The sequence below is a fragment of the Drosophila elegans genome, unplaced genomic scaffold, assembly GCF_018152505.1.
Source record: "Drosophila elegans isolate 14027-0461.03 unplaced genomic scaffold, ASM1815250v1 contig_476, whole genome shotgun sequence".
NCBI classification, from domain to species: Eukaryota; Metazoa; Arthropoda; class Insecta; order Diptera; family Drosophilidae; genus Drosophila; species Drosophila elegans.
Genome location: NW_024545863.1, coordinates 22,246,385 through 22,258,637, shown reverse-complemented (window position 1 = coordinate 22,258,637; position 12,253 = coordinate 22,246,385). Strand labels below are relative to the sequence as shown.

Here is a 12,253-nt window from a genome sequence, read left to right as displayed (position 1 = left end):
CGAGCTTTTAGCCAGTACTCTCATACAAAAATAATAAGCACAAATACCAAAAACAGATTAATTTTGTTATAAAAATCAGAATTACAAAAAATAAAATATGAAAACCTGCATTGGGAAACCAAAAAATCATGCCAATATTGGGACATTTTATGAATAAATGCTCTCACCAGGTGCCATCATCGTTTCTTTTCTTTCCTGCCAAATATAGTTATGTTTACCGTTCAAACAGTAAATTTCGCAAAAATCAACAAACTTGTGCCAAAAGTTTTCATTTTAATGGCATTTGAATAAGAGAGCTAATGAAAATCCAACCTTTTGAGGTCATGCATTTCCATTGAAACGTGTGCGACAGCAATGGGGTGCCTTCCTATCAATTATATAGACCATCACACCACATGCAATAAGCAGTGGCAAAAAACTTAATCAAATTCATATAGATGTCAATAGCAATTCGGGTGGGTCCGTATATACATATGTACAACAGTTCAACACGCAGAGCACTCCGACACCTTTGGCTGCCCATTGACTGGCTGCATTCATTGAAATTCAATTGAGTGCGCGTGCAAGCCAAAAGAAAATCCGAAAAGGGCGTCGATGATGGTGGGGTTTTGGGTCGGAAAAGTTCGGAAAGTACTGAATTTTTCGCACCTAAACAACTGCAGAAGCCACACACGACCACGAACCCGTACAAAATGCCACAAATGGGCAGCGTCAGCAGCTAAATCGCCGGGGGAGGCGGATTCCGAATATAAATGCATATGAAATACATATTGAATTACGAAAATGAAAAATTCTCTCAACTGTCCTGCTGGGCTGGGCTGTGAATTTATGCTCTGTTCGGGGGTGTGAGTCTAGGGGGTTCTTGGACATTGAATGCACTGGCAAAAGGAGCAACTGCCTCCGTACTGGGCCACCCCATGTCCGAATTTGCAGGCGAGAATTGTTCAAATATTTATGAAAATATAATTTGACCCACAACAGCAAATTGTTTGTACCCTGTGAGGGTGGTTCTGGGTCCTCTTCTCGGACAGGTGTGTGTGTGTGTAAGCTGCTCTGACTTGCATATAAATTTCAGCATATTTGACAATGACATTACACACACGCACATAGATCCTGCAGGATACTTGCATTTGTTTGCCAACTTGTTGTTGTTATTGCTGGAGCTGTTGGCATGGTCGAGCTGCCTTCGAAAAATACTATCAGTTTTAAATGAGAATGCTCTTATGTCACCTGACAGGTATTTCACCAAAATTCAACACAATATTTCTGCAAAAACAATTATGCCAGAAAACTGGCAGCCAGGAGCGCCTGTTTTGCGTTCCTTACCAGAGGAGGGGGTGCTGTCTATATCGATCTATAGAAACTTTACAATTTATGTTTTTCTATGCTATCTTTGGTATTTTTTCAATTTTTTTGCTGCTAGCTGAAATCCCTATTTGTTTCCATTGTTAAGCCTCTGGACTGAGAGCAATTATTTGATTATTCAATTACAAAGAACCATTTGTAAGTATCTTTTAAACATACGAATGCGCATATAAATGAGCATAAATCATTGTCGTTTTAGTTGAAGTGCGTCTGGCGGGGAAGGGGGCATGACGACGGTTAACTAATTGAAAATAGTTTATGCTAGCAACGCAAAAAGTGCTCCCTGCTACGCCAATCCCCGTTCCAGGGCTTTGATATAATAATAATAATAATAATAATAATAAGCTGAAATATTTCAATGAGAGTTGGCATGCAGCAATTTCCGATAATTTATGCAACCACTTGAGGCGGGATGCCGTCGTTCAGCCCACCCCCAGCGCATCATCGGGAATGTCAGCAACAAAGTGGCAGCAACAACCTGCTACTTCCTCCTCATCATCCGACATCATTATTTTTTCAATTTCCCCTCATTTAAATTTAAATGCAGCACGGACTCAAGGAAAAGGCGAAGGCTGCAGCGGATGTCGGATAGCTTCCTGGTGCTGTAATTTATACGATTTGTTAGCATCAAAGGGGGGGGGATTGTCTTTTACCACCTGCACTTGGTAGCTTATCCTTTCACTTACCCCCTTTTCTTACTCCGACCCTACTGCCTTTTCAGCCTGCAAGCCAAGATTGGAACCCTGCCTGGAGATATACTGCTAATTTCCTCGTTCCTGTCCTACGTGGGCTGCTTCACGCGCCGCTACCGCGAAGAGTTGCAGCACAAGATGTGGCTGCCCAACTTTCGCAAAATCGATGTAAGTAGTGTGCACTTTCACTTCGAAACCAGACTGGAACTTTAAGTCCGAGTCCTTCCGCTCCCCAGCCGCACATTCCGCACACTGAGGTCGTGGATACTCTGGCCCTTTTCTCGGACGATGCTCAGATTGCCGCCTGGAACAACGAAGGTCTGCCCATGGATCGAATGTCCACGGAGAATGCAACCATTTTGCAGTACTCCACCAGATGGCCTTTGATGATAGATCCCCAACTGTAAGTGTATATGGTTAATTTTAGCGCCGGTGAAATCGAAATGGAATTTCCAGCCAGGGCATAAAGTGGATCAAGATACGATTTGGCGCCGCCTTGGTGGTTTTGCGGCTGAGACAAAAGGGTTTCCTGGAGGCCCTGGAGAAGAGTATCTCCCAGGGAGAAACCGTGCTCATCGAACAAATCGAGGAGTCTATGGACACCGTTCTGGAGCCACTACTCAGTCGGGCGTTGATAAAAAAGGGTCGCTATCTGCGCATTGGCGACAAGGAAATTGAGTTCCATGCCAACTTCCGGCTCATCCTGCACACCAAGATGGCCAATCCCCACTACAAGCCGGAAATGCAGGCGCAGACCACTCTAATCAACTTTACTGTTACCCCAGATGGACTCGAGGAGCAGCTACTGGCGGAGGTGGTGAAGATTGAAAGGCCAGATCTGGAGCAAATGAAAACGGAAGTCACCGTGCAGCAGAACAAGTTTAAGATATCCCTGAAGGCGCTGGAAGATGAACTGCTGGCCAGGTTGGCTTCGGCGGGCGAGAATGTCCTGGACGACCATGCTTTGGTCATCAATTTGGAAAACACCAAGCGAACCGTGGACGAAATCGAGGCAAAGGTGAGGGAGGCAAGGGTCACCACGCTGCAGATCGACGATACCCGGAATATATACCGATCGGCGGCGAAAAGGGCTGCTATTTTGTACTTCGTGCTCACCGATCTGAGTCGCATAAATCCCATCTACAAGTTCTCGCTGAAGTCCTTTATGCACGTCTTCCGGCAGGCCATTGCCCTGGCCTCCGAATCGAAGAACTATGAACGCCGGGTGCTCCACTTGGTGGACTCCATTACGCTGCAGACCTACCGATACACTTTACGGGGACTTTTCGAGGTGGACAAGCTGACCTTCACCTCGCACATGACCCTGCGCATCTTAATTGCCGCCGAACAGGTGGCCAAGGACGAAACGGACTTTCTGCTGCGTTACCCCCACGATCCCAGCACTTTGTCCCCCTTGGACTTCGTGAGTCGCAGTGCCTGGGGAGGCATAAAATCCTTGACTTTGATTGAGCATTTCTATGGCATCGACAAGGACATGGAGAACTACACGAAGCGCTGGCGGAAGTTTATGGCCAGTGAAACACCGGAGCGGGAACAGTTTCCCGGCGAATGGAAGCACCGCACTCCGCTCCAGAAACTGTGCATCATCCGATCCCTAAGACCCGATCGCATGACCTATGCCATGCGGCAGTTTGTGGAGCAGACAATGGGTCGCTCGTATGCCGAAATCCAAACACCGCCGTTTGCGGCCATTTTCCAGGAGCTGAATGCAGCCACGCCTGCCTTCTTCATCCTGTCACCCGGTGTGGATCCCATCCGCGATGTGGAGCGTTACGGGCAGCGCCAGGGATTCCATTCGGAGTCCGATACCCTGGTCAATATCTCCTTGGGCCAGGGCCAGGAGCTGCTGGCCGAACAGGCCATTGTGCAGGCTCTGGAGTCGGGTCAGCAATGGGTCATCCTGCAGAATATCCATCTGGTGGTCAATTGGTTGCCCACGCTGGAGAAGCTCATCGAACGGATCGTCCTGCAGAGCGAGACGCAGGGCGAGTCCAGTTTCCGGCTGTTTATAAGCGCCGAGCCTGCACCGGATCCCCAATACCACGTGATTCCACAAGGCATTCTGGAGTCTTCGCTAAAGGTGTGTAATGCATTTTTTAATCTCTCAAACGAATTTACTACATTCTTAAGATTTCAGAAAATGTATTGTTTTATCCATGAAAATGATAATAAAACAAAATATTTCCTTTCAAACAGAGACCGACAAGATATTTTTTTTTAACTATAAAACTTACAATAGCCGCAAATCTTTTATTTAAATTTAAACCTTATTAAACGTAAAGAAAATACTTTAAAATCAAAGTGGATTTTTTTCCACATCAATAAAAATATTTTAATAATAAATCATGCAATTTAACTTGCATTATATTTATAATATGATTTAATATTTACTTTGAATATTAAATATACAATTTTGAATTCAATAGCCAGATATTTGTTTATTCTATTCCGAAGGTCTATTTTAATGTTCGTCAAAAATTCCCAAGTCAAATCCGAATTAACTTGTTATAAGTACAAATAAATAATACCCAACAGGTGGTCAATGAACCGCCGTCCGGGATGGCGGCCAATCTGCACAAGGCGTGGGACAACTTCTCGCAGGACGCACTGGAAACATGCACCCAGGAGGCGGAGTTCAAGTCAATCCTATTCGCCCTCTGCTATTTCCACGCGGTGGCCGGCGAAAGGCGCAAGTTTGGACCGCAGGGCTGGAACAAGGTGTACCCGTTTAACATTGGTGACCTCACCATCTCGGCAAATGTGCTGCACAACTATTTGGAGGGCAGCAATCGGATTCCCTGGGAGGATCTGCGGTATCTCTTCGGTGAGATAATGTATGGCGGTCATATTACGGATGACTGGGACCGCCGGCTGTGCCAGACCTATCTGGAGGAGCTGCTGCAGCAGGACCTCATTGATGGGGACTTCGAACTGTGTCCTGCCTTCCCGGCTCCACCGAATCTTGACTTTGAGGGCTATCATTCGTATATTACGGAAATGCTGCCGGAGGAGAGCCCTCTGCTATATGGTCTCCATCCGAATGCGGAGATTGGTTTCCTGACCACCGCCTCCGAGCAATTGCTGCGCACCATTTTCGAGCTGCAGCCGAGGGAATCGGAGCTAAGCTCCCACTGTGGAGCCCCGCGGGAGGAGCTGGTGAAGATCATGATCGACGACTTCCTGGACAAACTGCAGGACGAGTTCAATCTGCAGGCTCTCCTGAATCGCGTGGAGCGCAAGACGCCTTTTGTGGTGGTGGCCCTTCAAGAATGCGAGCGGATGAACGCTCTGATCCGCGAGATCAAGCGATCGCTGCGGGAACTGATGCTGGGACTGAGGGGCGAACTAACCATTACCCAGGAAATGGAGCGCCTGGATCATGCCATCTTCTATGATCATGTGCCGGCTGCTTGGGCTCGACTGGCCTATCCCAGCATGCTGGGCCTGCAGTCCTGGTTCGCCGACCTGCTGCACCGCATCAAGGAGCTGGCCGGCTGGCTGAACGACTTCAAGCTGCCCTGCGCCATCTGGCTGGGCGGACTCTTCAATCCGCAGAGCTTCCTCACCGCCATTATGCAGGAGAGCGCCCGGAAACACGACCTTCCGCTGGATCGGATGCTGATCAGCTGCGACGTCACCAAGAAACAAAAGGATGACGTCACGTAAGTCCTGGTCAAAATATTTCTTTATATCGAATTTCGTTACAAATTAGCTTGGTCTCTTTATAAAATATTTTTGAATAAAATTTATATTTTAAAACCAATTACTTTGCGATTCACGATAGCTTTTTGCTTGCCTCCGTTGTTTGTTTTCCCGCCGACCCTCTGACCTTTGAACTCTCCCTTTCGTACAGCCTGCCGCCCATGGAGGGCGCCTTTGTCCACGACCTGTACATGGACGGGGCCAGCTGGGACTGCCAACTGAACTCCATTGTGGCGCTGCGTCCCAAGGAGATGCTTTGCGCCATGCCCGTCATCTACATCAAGTCCATTGTCCAGGAGAAGCAGGAGCTGCAGCGCGTCTACGAGTGTCCTTTGTACAAGACCAGGTGGGTGACACTCGCCCACTCCATTGTCTGCATTTTCTTATTGACTGAAGGCGCTCTTTGCCCCCTTTTAGATCGCGGGGAAATACCTATGTGTGGACCTTTAACCTGAAGACCCGCGAACGCCCCTCGAGATGGATATTGGGGGGCGTGGCACTTTTACTGCAGCCATAAATGATTTAATATTCAACCCGAAGAATAGTCACCAATTCAATCACAAATCTGTTTCAACATACGCTTTTGTATTCCCACCACACATACACCCATAAAAATCGGCGTCATTCCACCAAGAGGCGAGAAAGCCCCGATTCCACGATATACCCATGTATGACTAATCAATTAGTAGATATTTATAACTTTCAGCTCGCGCAACTCACGTGCTCCTGGCGTAATGGTGACGAAACGGAAAAAGTATAGCTTATCTTATGTTTCCGAAATCATGTGCTAAAGTGCTTGCCTGTTGCCATGTGAAGTAAGTCAGACACGAAATGGTCAAAATTGTTTGAGAAATTCTTCAAGCATTATAGAAAAGAGAAAAATTCGATTCACCGAATAGCACATTTAACTGGTTACAACCAGTTTATATTAAATATATTTCTATGAAAATTATTATAAAAACCAAATAAATATAATCAATAAATATATTATACATATATGTATATATTGGAACTCAATCCAGAACTTGTTCAAGTTCTAATTATATTTTTGACAAGACTAAACAAGGAACATTTTGCGAATTTCTTAGTATCGCGATAACATTATGAAATATTCGCCGGCTCAGACATAGCACGAGATAGCACGTCGGTAATTTCATGAAATTTCAGACTCATGTTTGAAGCACTTCACCTGAAGTTCAGTGACAATCTAGCGAACCCCCCAAACTCGATCGTGATTATTTTATAGAAATACCTCACATCGAGCACGCCTCGATCGCCAGACCCACATGAAAGCATAGGATCCGGAGGCCCCGACGACTTTGACCACCAGCTGTTCACGTGCTCACATAATCGCCAGACTACCGAACCGCTAATTCCGGTTTATTTCTCGATTTCACGGCGGTCAAACTCACCAACCCTTGGGCGATCACGTGAATAGAGTTCGGCCAATTAATTATTGGTCTTACACACCAACGAAACTCGAGTTTTTTTACCGTCTAGGTTTTAGCTGATTAGCTCGTTAGGTGATAAAGTGTGGTTGGCATATGCCTTCATATTTCGCAGAGAGGTGACACACGAACGTGTGCCTCCCACTGAGGGGAAAGTTACTGACTAGGGTATAAAATAGAGGGGCTCGTCATCGGGGCCACACGGCGGATGCGTGATCTAGCTGATACTAGAAGCGAATTACGCATTAAACCCCCAATTGCTAGATTCCAGGGGTTTATTGACACTGATTCAAGTGTGTGCAAGCTATATGCATTTGTTGACATTTTCCTCTGGCGTCATTACTCGACAGACTATAGCGGGTTTCTGACCTTAGGCCCTTGGAATACTAAAAAAAGAAACTATTGGCAAAAAAAATGTTGCTCTAGACAGAGAGAAAAAATATTGAAACAATTAAATATTTACGTATTTTTAACAAATTTAATTAATATAATAAGCAGTTTAGAAGCAAATAGAGTAAATTAAATTAATTTCTTTTCTTTTAAACAGTTAATAATACTAAAAAATTTTTAAACTTAACGAAATCTAAAAAATTTAAATTTAGCTTGATGCACAATGCAATGAGCCCTTCAAAACAGTTTTAAAAAAATTGATATTCATATATAAAATAAAAAAACAATTTAAAATGTTCGTCGATTACAAAAAACTGTGGCACAAATTTTGAAAACGATGTGTTAAATACAAAATACTTGAATATATTGTATTTTGTAGCGATATAAAAACAATTGTTTAGAACCTAAAAATTGATTGATAATTGATGGATCATTCCTTTATAAAGGAATAAGTTTCCCGATACAAAACTATTATTTGACTATTTTTTTCAGTGCATAAGAGGTTTCAGCCTGAGAGCTTGTTACCTAATTTTTTCTCCAAATGTTTGCGCTCGTTTTTTGTGCGAAATATATGGCCGTCTGCGTTGGTGTGTATAACTCTCGCCGGGAGTATTTCCCAGACCACGAAGGCTACACGTGACACTCGGCCAGCCAGCGAAACACCAACCAACACCCCCCACACCCACACACCCGTGGGGCGCCTCAAGATGAAGGCGATTCAGTTTTCCGCGCACAGTGCAAATTTGTGGGTTTTATACTTAGATAAAAACTGCTCGTTGCCCGACATCGGCCCTCGAACCAGACATTTCTAACGCTATCAGGAAGCAGCGGACGTCGACGTCGACGGCGTCGTTCGGCGGAATGGTATTTAAGCGGGAAATGATTCGGTATGACAAATCAGAAGTGAAATAACTCAGCGACAGCAAGCAACAGGCTGCTAGCCGTTAAAAAAAAAGAAACCAAGAAATAGCACAAGGTAAGTGAAAAGGGAAATTCAATTCAATGAAATATCTGGGGCAAGACATTTGCCAAGAATTATAGTAAATTTATGCGCTGATCACGCTCAGCTATCGTGGACAAACACTTACCTCCGGTTTCGTTTTCAGAACTCCAAAGACGCAGAGAAGAAATGGCCACGGCATCAGCCCATCTGCCCATCCAGAAGCGCCAGTCGCACGAGCACAATGGCGAACCCGGCTGCCAGGGTCTGGAGGAGATGAACCGCATGTTCCGGAACTTCTGGGATCCCACGGCTTACTGGGTGTGCGACAAGCAGGGCACGCGGGCTCGTCTCCAGCGCTGTCCACAGTCGCAGCTGTACTCCGAGGAGCTGGGCCGCTGCGTCCACTATGCCGACTGGGCCTGGACGGATCCCAAGGAGCCGCCAAGCCGACCCAAGATCAGCCAATCTGTGTCCACCAAGTGATAGCTATCAGCTAATCTTAATTTAACGCTACTCTAAGACAACCAACCTCATTACGATTAGGTCTATGTTTACAAAATACCTTTATTTTTAGTGAAAATAAGAAAATATCAGTACAAAATCAAAAGTTGCTCGCTTTCAACAATTTAGGGGCATTGTTTACTTTAAACTTAACTAGATGGAATGCACTTTCGGTTGGGAAAGAGAATGGAATGTATAGAGCGCTTAAGCAAAACAGAATTATATGCAAAACCGACACATATAAAGCGCTGCCCTTCGAGGATCATCTGAGCTAGGCATCCCGGCAAATCAGTGTTTAGCTACATTTTGACTAAAATTAACTGGCCCTTTAGCCTGAGTTTGGGACATGATAAATAAAAGAGACCTGGCTGGATATTCCCAAAAAATAGTTGAGAGGTTGGAGGGAAAAGATAATAAACAGAATCGGCTTTGACTACGTGAACAAACTAATCTCGCGTCTGGGAACATCCCCGATAAACTCAGTAGGCGACAGATGTTGCGATCCTAGAGCTCAACATTGACGCCCTGCTTGTTGATGACCTTGAGCTTCTCCTTCTTGGGTGGCTTGGTGTCCGCTGGAATCTCCTCCTCCACGGGCGCTGGTTTCTCAGGCACTGTACGCTTGGGTGTCGGTTTAGCCGGCTTGGGAGTTGTAGTCGTAGCTGGCTTGGGAGTTGTCGTGGTTGTTGTCGTAGTAGTAGGTGGCTTTGTTGTCGGCGGCTTCGTGGTGGTTGGCTTGGGTGTAGTGGTTGTAGTAGTAGTGGTGGTGGTGGTGGTCGTTGGCTTCTTGGTGGTCGTCGTTGTTGTGGGTTTTGGCGTGGTTGTTGTCGTACTTGTAGTGGGTTTTGGCGTGGTTGTGCTGGGCACCGCCTTGGGCTGCGGCTTGGGCGTTGTTGTGCTGGGCGGCACACCAATAGACGCCTCCAGACCGTCGCCTTCGACGCGCACATTGCGCACCTTGAGCGTGGGCTGCTTGGTCTTTGGCGACTTCACACGCGCCAAGTACTGATTGGTGGGCGATCCCAGGAACAGGTAGTCCTGGAACTCCAGCACGTGCGAAACCGTCTTGGCCGACTTGTCAAATCCATGCAGGGAGCCCACAATGTTGCCGTTCCAGTCCACGCGCACCACAGTAGTGCGCTTGGGTGCCAGCACACTGATGCTCTCCATGTGTCCCACGAAGTGGACGAATCGCTGCGAGAACTTGTTCGGGTAAACGCTATTCAGGTAGCGGAAGGGCAGCTCGAACAGGGCCAGCATGCGGGCCAGGAACAGACGCACGCTGGGGAAGCGGGTGAACAGGGTGAAGCCATTAGGATGCTCACTGTCCGAGCTCACGACCAATGGCACCCAGAGGCCCTCGGCGTCGGGCGTCAGGTTGTCTGGCAAACCGGGCAGTCCATCAACGAACACCTCGCTCTGGCCGGCCTTCGCTCCCTTAAGATGGTACTTGGTCAGACGCAGTGCACCCGTCTCGGCCACCACGATGAAGTCCTCGTTGGGGCTGAGCGCCAAGCCGTTGGCGAAGACCAGTTCGTCCAGCAGCACCTCGCTCACATTCTTCGAACGGTCGTATTTGAAAAGACTGGAAGGGAGAAAAAAGCGAAGACCGTTAGTGACCATTAGACCCGATCTCGAAACCGGTTTGGGTTCGTCTTACAGTCGAACTTCTGTAACTGGAACCACGTCTAGACTGCTCAAGTTCAAATTTTGAATATGGTAATAGACAAGAGAACCTGACTCAGGAAAGAATCGAATTAATGTATCTTGTAGTAAACTAAGTGGTTAAAGCTTAATCTTTATAGATTATTGTGTTCCTTAATCACAAGATGTTATAACCAAAGCAAAGTTTACCGAAAGTTATATAGAAATACTAAGGAACTAACTAAATATAATCCGTCAATCTTATTTATCAAGCATTTTTATACTGACTTTAAAATTATACCGGCTTGACCTACAAAAATGTCTACGTTAGCTACGACCTCTGAAGCCGATCCTATTAGACAATGAGTGAACTCTATAATTCGCGATGAACTCACCGGCCCGAGGGGTTTGCAAAGCTGGCGAAGACGAGGTCTTCGATAGTGAAATCCGACGAGGAGTCCGTCCAGTAGATGTCACCCTGTTTGCCGACCGTCAGGCCATTGAAAATCTTAGCAGGACGGTTGATGGTCTTGCCGGCAAGCTCCTGGGCAGGGGAAACCAGCAGGGTCTTCTTGTTGGACCCCAGGTCCACCTGCCAAATGCCGTAGTAGGCGTCGGCGATGATGAGGTTGTTGCCCTGCGTATCAAAGGCCAGTCCCAGAGGACGGCCGCACCTGGACTCCTCGTAAATGTCCTCTGCAAAGGGAACTATCATTGTAAACTACTCCTTGCTGAGCACTCAATTACCCACCGCAGGGCTGGCCGATCTTGGTGACATGCGTGACATGGTTGGAGGTTAGCTTGATGACCTCACCGCCATGGATGCCGGTGTAGATCTCGTTGTTGCGGGCTATAAGGCACTCGGGGCCGTAGACCCGCCCCCTCCAGCAGTCGCTCGGCGCCGTCCAGGTGAAAGTTCGGCTCCAGGGCGCCCTTCAGGTCCTTGGGCGGGGTCACACTGTGTGGGCCAAAGATATCTCCAAGGATTAGGCCGCGAATTACGTCAATTGGACGGAGCACTTACACATATTCCTTGAAGGGAAAGGTGGTGCGCGGCGGCAGGCCGGGTATTAGGATGATGATGAGGAAGAAAATCATGAAGTTCATGATCCGAACACGCAGCGCGTACAGCAGGCCCATGATTGCTTCCTTGTGCGTCCTCCGATCACAAATTATAGCCCAAAAAACAGCTTCTTTCAAGCAATATCCCCCAAAGAAAACGACACGACGGCAAAGTTCAACAAGAAAAAAACGCAAAAGTCATCCCGGGGCCGGTAGAGCTGGCAATAATATCGATATTACTATCGGTTGTCTTCCAATTTTGCCATCTCTAACACTCTGCAACAAGAGCTTGAAGTCTGAGCTTTTCGGAACTGTGCAATTTAACTTTTAAATTAATTATGATTTGTATAAAATATGATAAACTTAAAATGCACCTTTTTTTGTATACATTTGTAAGCTACAAAAAACATATAATAATATTAAAACCTGTTAGTTATAATATTAAATGAACCTTTTGCCGTCGAATCAAACAAATCAATGTATCA

General features: G+C 46.4%; 3 protein-coding genes across 3 annotated transcripts in view; 2 read left to right on the top strand and 1 right to left on the bottom strand.

Annotated features, from left to right (window-relative positions):
- LOC108147201 (dynein beta chain, ciliary) overlaps positions 1-6,720 on the top strand; it is a 40,436-nt gene extending 33,716 nt beyond the window's left edge. The window contains exons 28-33 of the mRNA XM_017273555.2: positions 2,087-2,225; positions 2,294-2,460; positions 2,514-4,158; positions 4,614-5,740; positions 5,932-6,126; positions 6,198-6,720. Coding sequence (XP_017129044.1) covers positions 2,087-2,225; positions 2,294-2,460; positions 2,514-4,158; positions 4,614-5,740; positions 5,932-6,126; positions 6,198-6,297 — 3,373 coding nt within the window. The 3' untranslated portion in view covers positions 6,298-6,720. The remainder of the gene's footprint in view (positions 1-2,086; positions 2,226-2,293; positions 2,461-2,513; positions 4,159-4,613; positions 5,741-5,931; positions 6,127-6,197) is intronic.
- A 1,770-nt stretch (positions 6,721-8,490) lies between these two features.
- On the top strand, positions 8,491-9,168 carry LOC108147200. The gene is made up of 2 exons (XM_017273554.2): positions 8,491-8,594; positions 8,725-9,168. Exon 2 carries the CDS (start codon positions 8,748-8,750, stop codon positions 9,042-9,044), a length of 297 nt encoding a protein of 98 aa, XP_017129043.1. The 5' UTR covers positions 8,491-8,594; positions 8,725-8,747; the 3' UTR covers positions 9,045-9,168.
- On the bottom strand, positions 9,108-11,971 carry LOC108147198 (adipocyte plasma membrane-associated protein). Its single transcript, XM_017273552.2, is given in 5 exon segments — positions 9,108-10,647; positions 11,102-11,402; positions 11,458-11,587; positions 11,589-11,664; positions 11,731-11,971. Coding segments are annotated over 5 exon segments (1,704 nt in total). The 5' UTR covers positions 11,847-11,971; the 3' UTR covers positions 9,108-9,566.
- Between the last annotated feature and the right edge of the window lie 282 nt (positions 11,972-12,253).

Excerpts from the sequence above, each read along its gene's own strand:
- LOC108147200 (XM_017273554.2), top strand. The coding sequence starts at position 8,748 with ATGGCCACGGCATCAGCCCATCTGCCCATCCAGAAGCGCCAGTCGCAC.